Here is a 21,552-nt window from a genome sequence, read left to right as displayed (position 1 = left end):
ATCGGGAGCCAGGAGCCTTTCTACTTTTAAGATTGTGCTTAAAACGTTTTGATAAAGCTGCCCCTGCCTGAGCCTGGTTTTGCCTGAGGTTTCTTCCTGTTAAGAGGGAGTTTTTTCTTCCCACTGTCGCCAAGTGCTTGGTCACAGGGAGGTTGTTAGATAGTTGGGGTTTTCTCTGTGAGCGCCTCGAGGTGACTGTTGTTGTATTTTGGTGCTATATAAATAAAACTGACTTGAACTGAATCAGTAAATATGATTTTTTTTTCCTTTGTCACGTTAGAATTTCACTGGAAATGATGGTGAAGACCAATAACTCCCATGATCCCACACTGCGCAAGGATATCAAACTATGTCTTTTGCTAATATTTGAGCTACAACTACATACTGTGCGATTACACCGTAGCAAAAATACTTCTGCAAAGAAGTTTACCTAAAGTCCTACCTGCTCTCTGTGCTATTCATCTACCAGCGTGTTAACAGAAGTGAGAACCTATAAATTCATTAAACATTCTTTCTTTGCTCTCTTTCCTCTCATCTTAATCTCCTTAACCCCCTCTGCCTCACACTCCCCTCCCTGTGTCCATCCATCTCTGGTAGTTTAAACATATTCCCTCGATCTGCTGCTCTAATCAGGATTCTATGGGGATCACTTGCACGTCTCATTCCTTCACTCTGCAAATATTACATTCCCTTCTTTCTTCTCCATTCCTACCTCTGCTCTGGCAAAAATCAATGTGTCTAAAGCAGGACAGATAACCTTGTGTTTGAAGTATTAGGAGTGAGAGGGTGGGACAGGGGAGTTGAGGGGGAGAGACGGCCAGAGGAGTGATACTCAAACCATTAAAGGATATTCAGATTCTTCCTTTAACTTAATTCTCTTGCTCTCTCTCGTGTGCCTACACGACACTTGAAGGCGCAACAGAGCAAAACCCTTCCAAGTCAAGACTAGAGAGATACTTTAAATACAGAGCCAGCTCTCTGTGCTTCTCTCTCACATGAGCACTCATGCTAAATACTTTGATGCAAGGGCAAAATTAGTCTTTGCATGTACACGCATGGTTTTCTGTGTTTGTCTGTGTGTCACCTTGTATCCTTGAATGAGTCCGTTCTGAGTCTCGAGTGGGGGCGTGTCCCAGGTCACTTCCAGGGTGGAGGGAGACACGGCGGACACTGTGATGGACTGCGGGGCCACCGATGGAGCTGCAGCAGGTGAGAATTTTCGTTAGACTCTTACTATGTGAGCCGGCAACTGTGTGTTAGAGTGGGAAGTAGAGAAGATCTGTTCCACTCTTCCAATTAGAATGAGCCTAAGGCAGTACCTTGTTACTCTACTGTACCACACATATGCATGAACACCACTCGGCAGTGTGCACCTGAGGCGAGAGAAAAGGCCATATCACCCCATTTCATCATCCCCCTCCAGCCTTTTCTGCCTCCCCCTCCTGCTCCGCTTGCTTATCCTCACCTCTCACTCCCCTGCTTGTGATATGTATGGCCTACCAAACTACAAACATACGCACACACACATACACACCACTTGAATATGAATACAGCAGTGGTCTGAAGGAGGGAGTGTGAGATTGTGGGAGAAATTGCAAAAATGTACCAGCGCTACTATCATAATGTGCAAATCTGTTTACCTGCATTCGTGTTTGTGGTTTATAACTGCCTTCTTGTTGTGTGTATGTCTGTGCGTGTGTGTGTATGAAAGAGAGACAAAGAAAGAGAGCGAGGATCTATTTGCACTCCTGTCTGTCAAATGGATCCATGATTTGACTCTCCAGTGAAAGATAAACAGGTTGGGGCATCGCAGCAAAACAGTTGACCTTGTGCAGGATTTCAAATGCATGTACACATACGCGCACACGCGCACACACAAAGGCCCATGCTAGGAGGAATGGACAGGACAAAGAAAAGAAAGAGGATGACAGAGAGAAAAAGAGAGAGAACAAAGGACTGGATAATAGTGATAGAAAGCAGACACACAGGAACAAATTAGGTTTTGACACTCCAGGTCTGCTCAAGCTTTTTCCACAGCTTTCAGGCATTTAATCATGAAGTCTGAAAGCACACGGAAAGCTCTGGATAAAATCATGACAGCTAATGAGCCTAAAATGTAGACAGATCCATCGACACTGCTCTGTATCTGCTGCTGACGACCACGTAACGGACGCACCGAAAGCGCAGAGGAGGCTTGTAAATTGGGATTATTGTTGGAACTTCCAAGGTTAGGAATGTGCTTTCTTAAAATGCTTTTAGAATTTTTATTTAAATACCCACTTAAATGGTTTGACAAGAAAATGAGCAGCCTGCGTGGAGTGAGCTCTGTTTTCACACACCTGCCTCTCCGACAGACACTTCAACTGGGTTGGAGGGTGGGCTCTCTCCGATGATATTGTAGCTTGTCATGACAATCTGATAGCGTCTGAACTTCTTCAGTTCTACAAAGAAGTGATAAACAACTTGGCATTAAAGGTATTTGCACAACACGCTTACAAAGCACATAAGTTGTTTAACGTTGGCACTAAAAAATTGCCCGGAGTTTGGTCATAAATTACTTACGTGTCAACTCAAACTCTGTGAGCGAGTCACTGCTGACCGTCTTGAAGGTGCTCTTGGCTTGGAAGGAGTAAAAGAAAGATGGATGGAAAGTGAATCAATAAAGTTTCAAGTTCAACAATAAATTCAGCAATTATAATGCAATTCAATAAAATCCCCGTATTTAAGAGGGAAACGTTTGAAAGACTTTTATGCTTCGATGTGCTCGTCGGACTCATCGGACTTTGGGTGGAGGGACAATTGTGCGTCTGCCAATCTAGTCAAACAGATAATCAGTCGACCGTAAAGCACTTCGGGCTGTAGAGTGCATAATAATATTTTATTATTGCCTTGTTACAATGCAATAAGGACACCCTCGTAAGAAAAACAACTGTCCAAAGGCGGCCATTTGATCAATGTGTCCTTGCAGTGACACGTTTCATCCCAGATCTCAGCCCTGATGCATGAAACGCCTGAAAATAATACTTTTTCCTCATATTTTCTTTTCTTTAATACTTTTTGCATCTGAATAAATTCTTTTCAAACTAAAAATGAATGCCAACCTTGCATTCCAGTATTAATAAGATCTTTTTAATCCTCTCCATTATGGCTTATTTTGTGATTTTACAAATAGCCGGAGCTGTTAATCGCTTTAATTTCTAAAATCAAGAGTTTCAAAGCATTAAACCTTCAACCAGCCATGTATGATCTAATGAATGCATGCAGCAAGCTTTCTATATCTCCACATGTTGAAGCAATGTAAAAGGGGCTGCAGTCAGATCAATACTCAGCAATTAAAAAGTCAGAGGAACAGAGTTCCCTTTCAGTCGATTCACTCGGTACAACACATAAGTATGGGATATCACGCCCTCGCGTGTCCTGGCTGAAGAAACCTTTATTCACGCCTTTACGGCAGATGACGTGTGATGACACGCGCAAGGCCCCGCCCGCACATATAGCCGCTGCCATCACCGTCATCCCTCAGTTCTTACGCTCTTCACCTCGCTGAGAACACCTCTGCTGAGTTGGGCTAGCTAGCTACTGCTAGTTAGCTCCGTTGTCTGCCAACTTGAACCTAGCTTAACTGCCCCTGTTGGTGTTAGCCTCCACCGCCCAGCTGGTGCGTAGGCTGCCCGCGGAGCGCTATTTTCAAGTTTTTCTTGTGCAGCGTTTCGCTTTGCGTTTTGGGAATGGACTCCAAACCGAAGCGAGCAAAGCAGAAATCTTCTGTTCGCCCCTGTCCTCAGGGATGTGGTTTCTCTTTGCACGACAGCGACCAGCACGATGCCTGCCCTGTCTGCCTGGGGATCGTCCACGCTAGGAGAGCGTTGACGGAGCCCGAAGCTTGTGCGTTTTGTCGCCAGCTCCGACGCTCGACCCTGGAAAGACGGGTGACGTTTGTGGAAAGAGTGCTGGGACGCTCGGCTGTCGCACGGCATGACCCTCTTCTTTCCGAGTCTGGAGCCCCGGCTTCGTCCGAGTCCGAAGACGAAAATTTTCAGGTCGATGTCCCCGCGATTAGCTGGGCTGACCACATGGAATACGTTGACGGGTTAACCGATGACGGACCGGAACCATGCAGGAGCGCTGACGGGCTTCAGCCTGGGTTGAAGCCCGCCAGCGCTCCCCAGGAAGACGATGACGTGCTGGACATCGGCCTGGACATCCATGGTTTGTCGGAGGATGAGCAGGAGAGCTCATTGTCGACCCAATATGCCGCCGCTGCTGCGCCGGTCGGCCACGATGACACCTCTCTTTTCTCCCTGTTTCGCCGTGCCGCTGAGAAGCTGCAGGTGGACTGGCCCTCTCCTCCACCAGCTCGGAAGCCGTCGCGGTTTGCGGGTTTTTTCCTTCCACCGGAGCCCGCAACGGCCAAAAACTGCCTCCCCATGTTCCCAGACTTTCTCTGCGAGCTAACAGCGTCATGGGACAAACCTCTGTCTACCCGCGTCACTGTGCCCGGCTATGGACAGTACATGGAATTGGACGGCGCCGAGGGAGCTGGTTTAGCTAACCCACCCCCTATGGAGCCGTCTCTGGCTGCTTATCTGGCCCCGTCCCATAACCATGGTGTCGGTGGCCCCGCAACTCTGCCGTCCAAGCACTGCAGATTCTCGGCCTCGCAGCTGGAGAAGATTTATCGGGCTCAGGCCGGCACCGCTCGAGCCATGAGCTCCGTCACCATGCTCCAGACGTACCAAGCAATGTGCCTGGCGGAGCTTGGATCGCTGGTTCCGGAGGACAGCCCGCTGTCACCTCTTCTTAACGAGGTTAGAGTCACCACGGATTACATCCTCCGTGCGTCTCGCTGTGCAGCGCTCTCCCTGGGCAGAGGGATGGCTTCGACAGTGGTGGCGCAGAGGCACCTGTGGCTGACCCTCTCCGACGTCCCTGATAGAGACAGAGCTGTGTATCTGGACGCACCAGTGTCTGCGGCTGGGTTATTCGGACATTCACTTGAAGCCATTCAGGCTAGATTCGATCTGAGGAAGAAGCAGACGGAAGCTCTGCGCGACATCATCCCCAGACGCCAGCCCCAGCCCACTGCTAGCTCTCACAGGCCCGCCGCTCCTCTGACAGCTGGCAAGAGACCGGCGCCCACTGCTGGAGTGGGAGGGCCGCCGGCGAGAGCACGTACTCCGGCCCGAGCTCCACGCCAGTCGGCCTGGGGCAAAGGCCCTCCCCCGGGCCCCCGACGGGACCCGACGCCCAGGAGGAAGAAGCCTCAGCCCTCCTAGCTGTGATTGCGAGTGGGGAAGGGATCCGGCAGCAGGGAGACGCTGCTCTTACCCCTCTGTTGCCGCACAAGAGGTGCCGCTTAAGTTCTGTTCAGGTTGTCAGCCCCAGAAGGCGCTGCACTTCCCTATCGCGGTCTCCCAAGCACATAACCCCTGCACACGGTTCAGATGTGTTGATTGTTCAAGCGACCACATCGAGTGTTCCCGCTGTTTTTCATTGTTATGCCCCGGAAAAGGTGCACCCAACAAAATGTATAAATGTACATGTTCCCATGTTGCAATCAATAAAGAGTGTTGTTTACTCTCAAACAATCTCAAATGCCCAACCTGCAGGCGAAATGAGCCAGGTCAGGCAGGGGATGCAGTCCCCTGCAGACACACTGGGGGGCGACGGCGCCCCGCCGTCAGTGCTGCAGGCCAGTCGGCTGGCTGCTCACTTCCCTCAGTGGCGCGCTTGCGCCCCCTCTCCGTGGGTGCTGCAAACCGTTGCCATGGGTTACCGGTTGCAGTTCCGGGTCAAGCCGCCTCGTTTCCAAAGAGTCGTGAACACGATTGTCAACCCCGAGGCAGCCTTGGTACTCAGAGAGGAAATACAGGCGCTATTACAGAAGAGAGCAATACGGGTGGTCCCCGCTTCGGAGACGGACAAAGGTTGGTACAGCCGTTATTTTGTCATTCCGAAGAAAGGGGGAGGGCTTCGTCCCATCCTCGACCTGCGAGTCTTGAACACGTACCTGCGAACGTACAGGTTCAAGATGCTAACGCTCAGACAGCTCCTGAGTGCAGTCGGCCCGGGAGATTGGTTTGCGACAATCGATCTAACAGATGCTTATTTTCATGTCGCTATACACCCGAAACACAGGCAGTTTCTGAGGTTTGCATTCGAGGGCGTAGCCTACGAATACCTAGTGCTGCCGTTCGGGCTGTCGCTCGCTCCCCGCACCTTTACGAAATGTGCCGAGGCAGCGCTAGCGCCCCTCAGGAAGAGGGGCATCCGCATCTTGGCCTACCTGGACGACTGGGCTCTCGTGGCTTGCTCCAGAGAACAGGCGGAGACGCAGCTGTCGCGGGTTCTGTCACACATTCAGACACTGGGGTTCTCTGTGAACTTTCAGAAGAGCTCGCTAATCCCAGGTCAACAGATCGCTTTTCTCGGTCTGGAAATATGCTCTCTTTCCAGCCGCGCACGGTTGTCAGAGCACAGAGTGGCCGCGTTTCATCGCTGCCTCGCTCAATTTCAGCGGGGACGCAGACTGCGTTTCCAGACGATATTGCGCTTGTTGGGCATGATGGCATCTATGATCGCCGTAGTGCCGCTTGGGCTGTTGAAAATGAGAGCGTTTCAACGCTGGACTCTCTCTCACCGTTTGTGTGCTTCGCGTCGCCTCCGGAGGAGGCTGCCGGTAACTGCGTCTTGCATGCTAGCTCTCCGTCCTTGGAGGGAGCCCGGGCTACTGCACCAGGGCTCTCGGATTGGGAGGGTGTTGTTTCGCAAGGTGGTGTCCACAGATGCTTCCCTAAGTGGGTGGGGAGCGCTGTGCGAGGGTGCGTCGGTGAGAGGGATCTGGTCCGCGGCTCAGCGCCAGCTGCACATCAACCACTTAGAGCTGTTAGCAGTGTTCTTAGCTCTAAAGCGTTTCCGTCCAGTCCTGCAGGGCCAGCATGTCTTAGTCAGGACGGACAATTCAACAGTGGTGTCTTATATAAACAGGCAGGGAGGAACACGCTCTCTTCCCCTGTTGCAGCTGTCTCGCTCTCTGCTGTTATGGTGCAGTGTTCATTTTCTGACTCTAAGAGCCACCCATGTCCCGGGCCACCTGAACCTGGGGCCGGACCTTCTCTCCAGGGGGGGTCCTCTGGTGAGAGAATGGAGGTTACACCCTTCAATGGTGGCTCAGATTTGGGATCTATTTGGCGAGGCGCAAATGGATCTTTTTGCTTCCAGGGTGAATGCTCACTGCCCCCTGTACTTCTCCATAATCGACCACGATGCACCCTTGGGCTTGGACGCGCTAGCGCACCAATGGCCAGACGTGCTCCTGTATGCATTTCCCCCAGTGGAAATGATATCTCCAATTCTGGAGAGGGTGCGTCGGCATTCCCTCTCTCTGATCCTGGTGGCCCCTTGGTGGCCCGCGAAGTCGTGGTATGCAGAAATAATCAGCCTGCTTGCAGCAAGTCCTTGGCAGCTTCCTCTCCGCAGGGATCTCCTCTCTCAGGCGGGGGGGGAAGTGTTTCATCCGCGCCCGGATCTGTGGCACCTTCATGCTTACCTGCTGAGAGGTTAAACTTGGTTGCTAAGGGTCTGCCGCCTAGTGTGGTAGCGACGATTCAGAGCGCCAGGGCCTCGTCTACTAGAGGCTTGTACGCTTACAAATGGCGAGCCTTCGAGCGATGGTGCCAGGACCGCCACACTCTCCCATTTCAGTGCTCTATTGTGGATGTTTTGACATTCCTGCAGGAGCTGTTGGATAAAGGCCTTTCGTTTTCGACGATCAAGGTTTATTTAGCGGCTATATCTGCTTGTCATATCGGTTTTGACGGGGTGACACCAGGTGCGCATCCCCTCGCCGTGCGTTTTCTGAAAGGGGTTCGCCGGCTGAGGCCCGTGCTTAAGTCCAGTGTCCCGGCTTGGGACTTGTCTTTGGTGCTGGAGGCCCTTTGTGGCCCTCCGTTTGAACCCGTTGAGTCGGTAGATATGAAACTTCTTTCGTATAAGACCGCATTACTTCTCGCTTTGGCCTCGGCGAAGCGAGTGGGGGACCTTCATGCGCTGTCTGTGCATCCTGCCTGCACACAGTTTTCTCCTGATGGCCGCAAGGTCGTATTGCGTCCGAATGCCGCCTATCTTCCCAAGGTCATGCCTGCATCTTATAGTTCAATGGAGTTTGAGTTGCTGAGCTTTTGCTCCCCTCCTTTTGAATCTGAGGAGCAGAGGAGGGTGCATTCTCTTTGTCCGGTGCGTGCGCTACGCACCTACATTGAGCGCACTCGGGATGTGCGTTTGTGTGACCAGTTGTTTGTCTGCTTCGCTAATCCAAATAGAGGTAGAGCTCTGTCCAGACAGAGGCTGTCCCACTGGATTGTAGGGGCTATCTCGCTGGCATACAGCACCGGAGGTTTTGCGTTGCCCCACGGGGTGGGAGCTCATTCCACCAGGGGGATGGCGACCTCATGGGCTCTTTTTAGAGGGGTGCCTGTGGCTGATATTTGTGCAGCGGCTAATTGGGCGTCGCCGCACACTTTTGTGCGGTTTTATCGGTTGGACGTTACAGCCCCTTCGGTGGCTCATGCTGTCCTTTCTGCTGGGTCTACCACTCACTAAGGATGTGGTGGTCCCGTTCCGGTTCGGTGGCTGCTCTGCGGGGCGTGTATATAGGTCCCATACTTATGTGTTGTACCGAGTGAATCGACTGAAAGGGAACGATTAGTTATGTCTATAACTTCTGTTCCCTGAAGGAGAGGAACGAGGTACAACACAGGGTGGCCCCACTGAGCAGTTGGCTCGGTGAAGAGCGGCTATCGAACTGAGGGATGACGGTGATGGCAGCGGCTATATGTGCGGGCGGGGCCTTGCGCGTGTCATCACACGTCATCTGCCGTAAAGGCGTGAATAAAGGTTTCTTCAGCCAGGACACGCGAGGGCGTGATATCCCATACTTATGTGTTGTACCTCGTTCCTCTCCTTCAGGGAACAGAAGTTATAGACATAACTAATCGTTTTATAGTTGCCAGGTCCTAAGTTTGAGATAGTATTTGTTGCTCTGTCCTGCTTTTCGTTGGATTTGGGGAAGTTTATACTTGAGCAAGCAGAACTAGTGTTTCGAGACAGCACTAGATTACCCGTTCTGTAATCTTAAAAATACAACACATCCAAATCACAGCGGGATTATACGATTTAGAGGAAAAACCTGCAGCTTTGGCATGAAGAGCATGAAGCAATCAGCTCCACATTTAAGAGCCCTTTAAAAGGTTTGAGCTAAAAACTGAGTTAACTGGAAACATTAAGCCAAATCTGACAAATACATTTTCAACATATGGACCTAACATTAGCTTAATTAGCTTGCTATTAGCCATATCTAATAGGACTTCCAGTCAAGGCTGTTTGTAAAATCCATAGCTGTTAGTCAGAAAACTGTTTTTGTTACTTCCTAGTACCCTCATTGTTAAAACACATACCACATCCACAGTTTGACTTGTACTGCATACCAAATCATCCCCTTCCTGTCTCCATCTCCGCAGCAAAAGGTAAACATGCCATTATCATCACGGTAGCATCGTCGTATCAAAAGCTGCAAACGGAGGCTGCTAGTTCGGTAGTTTGGGTTGAGATGCTGAAGTTGGACAGCAGAGTGTTATAGAACATTGTGGGTGTGTATAAAAGGATGGCAATGTTGGCATCCTTGCTGGATAAATTAAATAGGATTCAGAATGTAGTTTTAATGCAATACTGGTTCTCCTAACCAGCAGAGAAAAAAAATTTAACCCACGGCGAGGCGTCCTCCAGCAACAGCCTGATAACAGACAGTCTGATGACCGGGGGGGGGGGGTAAAGAGCAGTTGTTTCCTTTAGTAGCAGAAGTACTCACTTGTAATGAGGGCACTTGTGTTGTTTTTGGTTGTCTGGACTTCTGCTTCTGTGAGAGTGGAAGCGTTTGCCGGGAGCTCTCTATAATAGAGCCGGTATCCAGTCAAAACTCCATTAACGCTGTCATCGCTGGGACGCTGGAAACATACAGACACACACACAAGCACGTGTTAAAACAAACAAACAACAAAAACAATGCTACTTTCTCAAAAAGAGATTTCTAAGCTTCTGAGAACTTTCTGTGTGTGTGCTTATTTTCATTTCCTTTGTGTAGTACAGCAACAGACAGGACGCTGACAGGCTGGCAGAGCAGTATTTTATCAGCATGTCCACTTTAAAGGGCTGCTGGATTGGTCTGGCTGTAACTTGCACAGAGAAAGTGATGCTTCAGTAGGTTTGGCACTCTTGTAAAGGATGATGAAATTGCTGGTGACTTTGTTTTTTCATTGCCTCCTTCTGCTTTGACGTAAAGCCACAAGGATGAGAGAAGACATTTCCAAGTAGAAGAGGAAGAAAGACAAGGAGTGAAGTAGCCAGGCTCTATTTACCATCTTCCCCTCTTTTTTTGCCTGTGTTGTTGAATGTTACTGATAGCTGAGGGATTCTTCTGCCCTATAACATCTCTCCTGCTGGTATATACTCATTAAGAGATAAACATTTCCCCCATCTCAGGACTGTGTGTCCATCTTAGTGCCTGCTTTGCCCTCCTGCCATTTTTCCAATCTTTCTTTTCTCCTCTCTGACCTCTCCTGCTTCAATATATAACAATAATTACATCCAAGAAATAAAACACATGCAGTACAAATTAACACAGAGGCTGTAAGGGGTTTTATCCTCAAAATAAGTAAATAACGTGCACCCGAACCATATGTTTTGTTGTGCGGCTCTGTGTTTATCAGGGATTGTTGGTGTGTCAGAAGTCTGAACTTACCTTCCAGTGCACCAGCACTGAGGTAGTAGTTGTCGGCTTCACTGAGAGAATCACCGGAGGCTCATTAGGCACTGGAAAGAAAACACAGAGAGAGTGTGGAGAAGAAAAAGAAAAGTCAGACACACTGCCCATCCCCTTACATCATATAATGTTTTCAAATCCACGTAATGCACCGTCTTCCCACTTCTTTTCTCCCATACAGTGTCAGCATCCCAGTTTCTCACCGTCCTGCAAAGTGGTGGCAGCCTCCGTCTCTCTGCTGGGGACGCTGTCTCCTACGTCATTGGTGGCAACCATACGAAACTTGTAAGAAGTGAAGGGCTTCAGCCTTTAAATCCAAGTACACACATATAAGAATTATTTAAAAAAATGTATTTTGACCAGTTTTAGCAGGAAAAGCAAGCGATACGAGATTCAACATCTTTTCAAAGGGATGAGGTAATGCAAATCTCATTGCATTTCTCCAATCCCAATTCCAATAAAGCTGGGATGCCGTGTAAAAAGTAATCTGTAATTTAAAAAAAAAAAGTTTTTAAATTTGGTGGCAGCAACAAAAAAGTTGGTACATGGCCATGTTTACCACTGTGTAGTGTCTCCTCTTCATTTAACAACAGTCTGTAAATGTCTGGGAAGTGAGGAGACCAGCTGCTGGACATTTGGGAGACGAATGTTGTTGCATCCTTGTCTGATACAGGATTCTAGCTGCCCAGCAGTCCTGAGTCTTTTTGTGTTTTTCGTGCCAGGATGCTCCAAATGTTTGCAGTTGGTTAAAGGGCTTGAGTGCAGGTGGGCATGTTTAGCATCGTGTTGTAGAAACATGCATGGCTATCCCTAAAAAAGATCTCTGGATATCTAGATATACCTTTCACTTTTCCAGACGTGCAAGTTGACAATTCCAAAGGAACTAAGGTACTTCCATATGATTTATTGCTCAGGACATCAGCCCCATGTTTACAAAATTTCTTTCAAATTTAAATTCATCCGGCCACAGAACAGTCTTCCCCGTTTTCTCAGTAATTTTAGATGAAAGTCTTTAGCCCAGACAGACAGCAGCATTTCTGGATCATGTTCACGTATAGTTTCTTATTTGTATGATAGAGCTTTAATTTGCAATTGTGAATGACAATTCATTATGAACTGTGTTCACAGACAATGATTTCTGGAAGTGTTCCCGAGCCCATGCAGTGATTTCCATGATAGCATCATTCCCATTTTTAATGCAGTGCTGCCTGAGGCCCTGAAGATCACAGGCATCCAGTAGTGATTTTGTGCCTTGTCCCTTGCACACAGATTTCTGTGTTTCAGTTTTCTGATTAACCTCTGCCCATCTTTCTCATTTCGGAGAAACTCCACCTCTCTAAAATGCTCATTTTTATACCCAATTATGTTACTGACCTGTTGCCAGTCAACCTAATTAGCTACAAAATGTTCCTCCAACTGTTTCTTTATAATTACTTACTTTTCTAGCCTTTTGTTGCCCCATGCCAACTTTTAAAATGTGTTGCTGTCATAAAATGAGATTTTTCACAAAATTGTAAAATGTTTAAAAATCCAATATGATTTCAATGTTCTTCCGTACCACACAAATAAAATACAGATTTATGAGATTTTAGAAGCAATAGCTGCATTCTGTTTTTTATTTACATCTGACACAGTTACCTAACAGGTTTTTTTTTAATATAAAACCACAGCAATGTACTCATTATTTTGCAGAAAAAACAATTTTATAAAAACTCCTACAAAAAGCCTCTTGTGTAAAACTGTAAATAGACAACTGGACATGTCGGTACAAAGCTGAATGTGACATATCTCCGCGAGGAGCCTCCTCAGGAGGAGCCCTGCCTTATGTGCATTGATCAAATGTGGCCAGCGATAACTTCTGACATGTCTCGGTGGATGCACCGACTCTTAATCCAACTCTCATGCTTTTCTGTTTACTTGAAAGATGTACCATTGCTGAGCACTGTGCCTCAATAACTCCCCTTAGCAATAGGCTCGTGCTTTAATCTCTTATTGCTTTTTGTGACAGTGGCGAGGATGCTGCTGCTGATGGCAGGAAAGCTGGCCAGAGTACCAGCAGCTCTCCTGCTGAGAAGTGGCTCACTGGGAAATAAAGAAAAATATGAGAAGACTTGTAAAATGTGACTCCTTTCGGTGTCTGTTCGGGTACAAATGCTCTGCGATATTGTAATTTAATAGAATGCTAATTTGAAAGGCAGAGATGAATAACAATTGTCAAATTTTCCTCTGCACAGAAAGACAAAATGAAAAACAAATAAGATAAGTGGAAGGCAGAAGTGTTCTTGGCTTTTCAATATAATAACTAACTAAAAGTAATTCCACTACTCCCCACATGTCTACCTGCAAGGGTTTTCCCTCGACACAGGAGATTGCACAGGGCCAGTCTGAAATCCAGCAGGTGACAGGAAAACTGCTCCAGTCTCTTGTTGTATAATTAAGAGCCTGGGCCCAATGATGGACAACTAAAGGCCCTGTGGGGCTGTGGTTATCATTGGAATAGAACATCAAAGGCACCAGGCTTAAACAGGGTGGGCTAACAGCACTGGGAGGACGTTAAGGACAATGTGTGAAAGTGTGTGTTTACTGTATATGTGTGTCTGCACATCAGCCTGGGGACTTCGATGTTTTGGTTCCAAAGATGTCTTGGTGGAAAACAACAATTAAGGATAGATAAGAAGTGAGTGTGAGCGTGAGCATGTGGAGATGTAAGCTAATTCCTCCATCCGGCGCTCTAATGAGAGCGTTCAGTGATAGAATGAGCTCGAAAACAACAACAGCAGCGACCGCCATCATGGCAGATAGACTCTCCCTGAGGCAGGTTGAAAAAGACTGACGCAGACACATGGCGCGAATGCTCTTCAGCATCTCAAATAGCCCTGTGATAGCTCGTGAAGGAGCACACAAAAACAGCCACGAAGCAGGCACGAACACACACACACGCAGACACCACACGCTGGTAAAGCACCATCATAGTCCTGCTACTCGGACCATCAGGAAGTTGGAGTAGCAATCCGGTCTGACTGCTCTCACCCGCTGCCATCACGAGGGAGTAGAGAACAGAGGGACTGAGAGAGGGGAATGTAAAAGGAAGACATGCAATAAGACTGAAGCCCTCTTGTACAGGATGAGTAGAAGAAAAAATACAAGCCTGATGGTTTTTGAAAGCATTGGCTGTTGATGGATGGAGGGAGAGGAGAGGAGGTGGTGACAGCAAGAGGGATGAAAAATTGTAAAGGAACAGAAGGGACAAAAAGCGCACGCAAACATGAAAGCTCGGAGGCAGAGCGAGTAAGAGATGAAAAAATAGAGGTATTAAGAAAAAGACAGAGAGCAGCTCCTGCTGCGCCTGTGTGATTAGGTGACTGAGATCCTCCCCGTTTATGCAGTAATTATGATTACTCTGCTCTCCCTGGTGTTTTTGTTTGGTGGCATGTGTGTATGTTTATTCTCCACCAACCTTTTCTGTACTTCAGCTTCTAAACAAATAAAACTTTCCAGTCTCTATTATAATTCTCCGTTGTTTGCTTTAAATTCACAGCGTCTTCTTCTCTCTGTCCACTCCTCTCCCCCGAGGATGCATAAACATAAGATTTCTACAGATTGCTTTAATTAATTCAAGTTCAGCGTGTCATGCTAAAAACAATTTTGAATTTGGGGATCTCTAAGGAAAAAAAACTAACAAACAAAAGAGAGCCATCTATATTTTTTATTGCCATTTTCTCTAAGCCTGAGATAATCTTACTCACTCTTACTGATAGTGCTGCTTTACTTTCAGTCTGACTGAAATAGCCCATGAAGGCATATTTTACTGGCTTATTAGATATATTCATTTTAATCCTTTTTCACATGTTACCCTGCTGTTTGTCCACCTCAGCCTGCTGGTACTGCAGTGTGCCACTCTCCTTATTGCTGGGTGGCTGTGAAAAATGACTCGACGGCACCTGTGACTATTCTGTTGTGACACATGGGTTTTGGTATCCCTCCAAAAAGAGAAGCTGTCTTAAACATGTCATTCCTGTCTTTGAGATCAATGTAATATTCAGCCACCAGCGTGATATTTTTTGTCGCCGCAGACTGTCACTTTCTCCGGATCAGTGACAAACACTGCAACTTGGCCAGTAGCCAGTCATGCTGACATTTGCAGTTGTGAGAGACTGTTAGAAAAATCACTTTTTCTTTTGAGTTTTTGGTGTGAAAAGTGTAATAAAAAAACAAAATATTGCACTTTAAACTGTCTATATATGAAGTGCCACAAATTCAAAGGGTGATGTATCAACCACTGCAGCTGTGCGTATGTGCATGTGTGCGTGTACCTGTCAACAGTCCAGGAGGTCATGTTATGCAGGATGTCAGCTGTGTGGGTTTTCCAGTCGCCGTTGGGCAGCTCCTTGATTTGCAGAGTAAAGTACCTCAGCGGCGAGGAGGCTGAGCCACCGGTCACCCAATGGATGCGGAGTTGGCGAGATTCAACCTCATCTTGAGGAACGGACAATTTCCTGGGTGGGAGGGGACGCTCTGTAGACACGGATAGGAGGTTTGAAGAGGCGAGATAATAACATGAGAGAGAAGGTGGAACAAGTGATGTGACAAAGATAAGAACAGTGGAACTGAAGAGGAGGCAGGCGCATGAAAAAAACGAAGCTCCATGTGCAAAGGCTTCGAATATTTCCACAGCAGCAAGTCCAACACTTTCTTAGGCCAGAACTCAGCTGGAGGGATGAACACAATTTCTCCAAAAGAAAGAAGAGAGAGCACTTAAGAGCTCTGAAAACCACAGTCAGGATCCACATCTTAAAAGCAGTCAGTATGGCCGTGACATAAGTACACACACGCACACAAGAAGCCAGGTAAGTCAGAGAAATCGGGTTATGTAGGGCATCAGAAAATGTGATAAAAATAAAGAGTTGCCTGTCTTCTTCTTTTACAACCATGACCTCAACTATTGTAACTGCAGAGAGTACTGTAAACATGCGCAAAGCTTTAATGTAAAGATCTTTTCTTTCATCTGCTCTGCTAAGACATGGATTTTGTCTTTGTCATGCTCATCTTTACAGTCACCATGAAATCAGTTTTCTGGGCAGACATCTAGCTGCAGGGAAATGGGGTTTCTTTGATCTTTTACCTTGATTACAGGGAACTAGTCTTTTGTATAAATGATGTTTAAGAAATAAGCCTGCTGCACACAGCAGGTCACTCAGACGCCTGGATATTTGCAGGACAAATGGAGATAAAAATGGACAATCTGCTGCAAATATTTCTGTTGCACAAGGCACGGGCAGCCCACATTTATGTAACATGTGCATCAGCGTGAAAAAGTGCTGCCATGCAAACACGTGTTTAAATGAAACAAGACAACTAACTACTGCGGCATCAAAGAAACCATTTCTCAACAGATTGCTTGTGTGTGTGCGCGTGCGTGCGTGTTTATCTGTGTCTTAGCTATTCAATTACAGGATGAAAGATGGCTCTGGGAGTCAGTGTCTTTGTACAACTGTGTTCACCGTACCTGTGCGATTAGCAGTACCTGTGCAGGCACACAAACAACAACACACGGCTGGGGGCAAAACTGTCTAATTTCAGGGGCTTCGGGTTATCGATTAAGTCTGGAAATAAAAGCATTATCGATTCTCTCTGAAGTTTAATTAATCTGCACTTATTTTCTCAAAACGCACACACAACCACACACCCAGGCAGGCTCGGCTTCCTTCATTCATCCTTATCAAAAGTAATTTGATAATTTGATTTGATCTGTTTGTCTCCTTCTTCCCGCACTCCCCCTGCTCTTCGCTCCCTTCAAAATGTGACTATTCTCTGCCCTCTTTTGTCTTTCTGATACCATCTGTGTCTCCCTGTCTGTTCCCCTTTTGTTCTGCTCCACAGTTAAGATCATGTTCTGATAATAAACTCATAATTGCGAGAACAAGTTCGGACCTTTCAGCACTTGCATATTATTTCTACACGAGGGAAGGAGAGGAAACACTGGGTTTTTAGTAGAGATGGCACGATACCACTTTTTTATGTCCGATACCGATATCATAAATTTGGATATCTGCCGATACCGATATGAATTGAATTGAAATTGAATTGAATTGAAAGAATGCTTTATTGGCCATATGCAGGTTGCCTCGCAGAGGAATAGGACCCCCCCCCCTACATACACAACAAAGACATCACATGGGAATACAGTCGGAGATCGGCAGCGTTACAGAAAAAAACAGATGGTACCTTCCCAAAGGAAAAAGTACTATAGCTTACTAGGGTATATTAGACTTAACAGTTACTATATACAGTAATGGACTTCTATACATTTTATATCAGATTAAAACTTTGGGTGTAAGATTCAGATAATTATTTATTAAAAGCTAGACATTTTAAATGAGAATAAGAAAGAAAAGTATGTCTTTGTGCCCCCTTTTCCCTGTTAATGCCCCATCGGCCCCCCTGGCTAAACTTTGCTGGATCCGCCCCTGCACAGTTACCAGCCGTCAGCTAGTAGAAAAAGATCCTGGTGTAGAAAGTAATATTAAATAAATTCTAACAACAGCTTATCAAGGTTAAATGTGCTGCTGTTGTTCAGCCGCTGGTTTCCTCTTTCTGGTGCAAAGTGGGCCAAAAACAAACAAGAGAAACGGGAGTCACGACAGAAAAGCCGATCAGCTGATCATTAAGCAGTTTCATGATTGAAGTAGCAACAGGAGAGGGAGAGAGAGGCAGTTGCTCCATATATTGGTTGTTAAGCTTAACGTGGGAATGCTTTACAAACATTCAGAGATGAACTTACACACTTGCTTTACTTCCCTCTGGGATCACTTCCTCGGAGATGAAACGCTGGTTTGGTAGCGAGGCTACAAATACACACAGCTGCTCTATCACGTGAGCACACTGCTCCAACGTGCAACGGTTATGAGCTGAGTTACGCCATGTCGCAAGTTTTGTGAGGTGCTTTTTTGATATTTAATGGATCGGATTACATTTTTTATTTCTCTCCGATATCAGATCCAGTAATTTACGTCAGTATCGGACCGATACCGATACTTAATATCGGATCGGTCCATCTCTAGTTTTTAGTAGAGGAAGATGAAGGGGTTGAAGGTAGCTGAATATGCTATGTTCTCTGTTACCTTCTCAGCTCTCACGCTTTTGGGTACAAACATCAGCAACGATACATATTTCCAAAACGGTTTCTCCCTAAGGCATGCATCCACACACACGTTCACGTGCTCACCCAAAAAGCCAATTTTCTCTTTCTAGGGATTAAGTTGGTCTCTTCAATATCATCAGAAAGAAATCTCTATTAGGATATTCTGTCTATCTCACAGCAAGAATGGGGCATTATGCTACTGAAGTGGAACAGAGAACCACTGAACTCTATTCTCAAGAAATCCTGATAATGACGCTGCGGATGTTATGATATCTGATCCAATTAAAATGCACCACACAAACTGATGGCTGCGAACAGAGTATCTGACAAAATGATTCCAGGTTTCCACAAAAAATCACTTAACTGTCATATTTTAATGCTTCTGTAGCATTTCACTGCTTACTCAGTGCTGCTATGCTGACAGAGAAAACAGCAGAGACAGAGAGAGAGAGATCAAGGATGACATATACCAAAGTCAGTGAGCTACGTCGCAACCAAACCTATTCATGCGTTAGCCCACAGAGACACCAGAACCATTGCAACTTCATTTTTTAAGTGAAATATCACTTACTGTATTTCACTCCGGGAGAAAGCTCGTATTAGCTCTGGAGTGCTCGATCTTCAACACCATCTGCCACATCTTTCCTTCTCCATTTTCTTAATTACTGTACTGTGCAAAAGTCTCAAGCCCCCTCTCAGTTCTTTATACTTGGAAAAAGCAAAATAGATGCAATGATCTAATGAAAAACTGAGTTTGTGCAGTTTCAATGAGCTTGAAAATAAATATTTGGTATGAACACCTTTATTCTTCAACACAGTCTGAACTCTCCAAGACAAGCTTTCTTGTCATTTCTTTACGTAGTCTTCAGGAATAGTTCTCCAGGCTTCTTGGAGGACATTCAAAGCTCTTCTTTGGATGTTTGGCTGCCGTTTATTCTTTTCTCTGTCATGATGATCTCACACTGCGTCAATAATGTTGAGGTCTGTGCTCTGGACCACAACTTCTGTTGTGTCTTTTTGTGTCATACTGAAAAATGAAGGCAGTCAGATGCTTTCCGGACTGCATTACTTGGTGGATCAAAATCTGATGATACTTTTGTGTTGATAATTTCATAAATTTTGACAAGATCTTCAATACAACAGGCTGAAAACAGCCACAAACTATAATGCGCAAGCAGGAGGTTAAGCAAAAGGTACAACAGCGAATGTCTCCAGTCAAAACACATAAAACACGGTGGAGGCAATCGCTGTTGTACCTCTCTCTTAATCTCCTGCTTGCGCATCCATGAAGACCTGAATCAGAAATTTAAATTTCCCCATTTCCCCTCCTTCAGAGTAGCTTCTTGACCTCCACCTGTCCACTGACACTGTACAGTGGGGCAAAAAAGTATTTAGTCAGCCACCGATTGTGCAAGTTCCCCCACTTAAAATGATGACAGAGGTCAGTAATTTGCACCAGAGGTACACTTCAACTGTGAGAGACAGAATGTGAAAAAAAAATCCATGAATCCACATGGTAGGATTTGTAAAGAATTTATTGGTAAATTAGGGTGGAAAATAAGTATTTGGTCACCTCAAACAAGGAAAATCTCTGGCTCTCACAGACCTGTAACGTCTTCTGTAAGAAGCTTTTCTGTCCCCCACTCGTTACCTGTATGAATGGCACCTGTTTGAACTCATCATCTGTATAAAAGACACCTGTCCACAGCCTCAAACAGTCAGACTCCAAACGCCGCCATGGCCAAGACCAAAGAGCTTTCGAAGGACACCAGGAAAAGTATTGTAGACCTGCACCAGACTGGGAAGAGTGAATCTACAATAGGCAAGCAGCTTGGTGTGAAAAAATCAACTGTGGGAGCAATCATCAGAAAATGGAAGACATACAAGACCACTGATAATCTCCCTCGATCTGGGGCTCCACGCAAGATCTCATCCCGTGGGGTCAAAATGATCATGAGAACGGTGAGCAAAGATCCCAGAACCACACGGGGGGACCTGGTGAATGACCTGCAGAGAGCTGGGACCAAAGTAACAAAGGTCACCATCAGTAACACACTACAACGGCAGGGAATCAAATCCCGCAGTGCCAGACGTGTTCCGCTGCTGAAGCCAGTGCATGTCCAGGCCCGTCTGAAGTTTGCCAGAGAGCACATGGATGATACAGCAGAGGATTGGGAGAATGTCATGTGGTCAGATGAAACCAAAGTAGAACTTTTTGGTATAAACTCAACTCGTCGTGTTTGGAGGAAGAAGAATACTGAGTTGCATCCCAAGAACACCATACCTACTGTGAAGCATGGGGGTGGAAACATCATGCTATGGGGCTGTTTTTCTGCCAAGGGGACAGGACGACTGATCCGTGTTAAGGACAGAATGAATGGGGCCATGTATCGTGAGATTTTGAGGCACAACCTCCTTCCATCAGTGAGAACTTTGAAGATGAAACGAGGCTGGGTCTTCCAACATGACAATGATCCAAAACACACCGCCCGGGCAACAAAGGAGTGGCTCCGTAAGAAGCATTTGAAAGTCCTGGAGTGGCCTAGCCAGTCTCCAGACCTCAACCCCATAGAAAATCTGTGGCGGGAGTTGAAAGTCCGTGTTGCTCGGCGACAGCCCCAAAACATCACTGCTCTCGAGAAGATCTGCATGGAGGAATGGGCCAAAATACCAGCTACTGTGTGTGCAAACCTGGTAAAGACCTATAGTAAACGTTTGACCTCTGTTATTGCCAACAAAGGTTATGTTACAAAGTATTGAGTTGTATTTGTGTTATTGACCAAATACTTATTTTCCACCCTGATTTACGAATAAATTCTTTACAAATCCTACCATGTGGATTCATGGATTTTTTTTTCACATTCTGTCTCTCACAGTTGAAGTGTACCTCTGGTGCAAATTACTGACCTCTGTCATCATTTTAGGTGGGGGAACTTGCACAATCGGTGGCTGACTAAATACTTTTTTGCCCCACTGTATTTGATGACGCCTCAGTGAACAGTATATCTATTAACTGAGGACCGGTATGCATACGAAGGCTTTGCTTGATTTTTTCTGATTTCCTAAGGACGTGACTGTCAGATACTGTTCATCTAATGTAGACACTTTTTAGGCCTGCCACCTCTTCTATTGTTGTCCACTTTTTCAGTTATCTCCAGTTTGCACACCAAATGTGCAAGGTTTTTGAGTCTTTGTGAATCAACTTGTTGGTATGAAAATACTATTTTATGTTTGTCAAAGTGATTTATGTTTGGCTTTTTTGGTAGAATCAGCTAAAGGAAATGGAACAAATTACATATTTTAAGACAGCCTGCTGGTAACAAAGTCCTCAAAGACATAATTCAAAATGGGTTCTTTGCTAGGTCGTCTGTTCTTTGTAGGCACAACACTGGTTCATCCCTTGAGTTGGGCTCCTTTTTTTTTATCCTTGAATGATTTACAAGTCAGTGTGGTGGCTTAACAAACAAAATAACATTGCTTTGGAAATGGTCAGGTATAAGGACTAGTGTGAAAACGAGCAAGAAAGAGGCCAATGTCCAAAGAAAAACTTTGAACTTGGAGAACTGTTGCATAAACCCACTTTAGAAAATTACAA

The 21,552-nt window shown here is 46.1% G+C and overlaps 1 protein-coding gene across 1 annotated transcript in view; it reads right to left on the bottom strand.

Annotated features, from left to right (window-relative positions):
• The window catches only part of LOC113024443 (protein sidekick-1), a 298,320-nt gene that overhangs the window by 12,413 nt on the left and 264,355 nt on the right, over positions 1–21,552 (bottom strand). The window contains exons 30-36 of the mRNA XM_026171546.2: positions 15,130–15,331; positions 11,020–11,123; positions 10,796–10,866; positions 9,866–10,001; positions 2,563–2,619; positions 2,340–2,441; positions 1,085–1,200 (exon numbers count right to left, since the gene is read on the bottom strand). Of these exons, the coding sequence (XP_026027331.1) occupies positions 1,085–1,200; positions 2,340–2,441; positions 2,563–2,619; positions 9,866–10,001; positions 10,796–10,866; positions 11,020–11,123; positions 15,130–15,331 (788 nt within the window). The remainder of the gene's footprint in view (positions 1–1,084; positions 1,201–2,339; positions 2,442–2,562; positions 2,620–9,865; positions 10,002–10,795; positions 10,867–11,019; positions 11,124–15,129; positions 15,332–21,552) is intronic.

This window comes from Astatotilapia calliptera, chromosome 6 (genome assembly GCF_964374335.1).
Source record: "Astatotilapia calliptera chromosome 6, fAstCal68.1, whole genome shotgun sequence".
In the NCBI taxonomy this organism is placed as follows: Eukaryota; Metazoa; Chordata; class Actinopteri; order Cichliformes; family Cichlidae; genus Astatotilapia; species Astatotilapia calliptera.
This window is presented reverse-complemented; position numbering and strand designations above follow the sequence as displayed.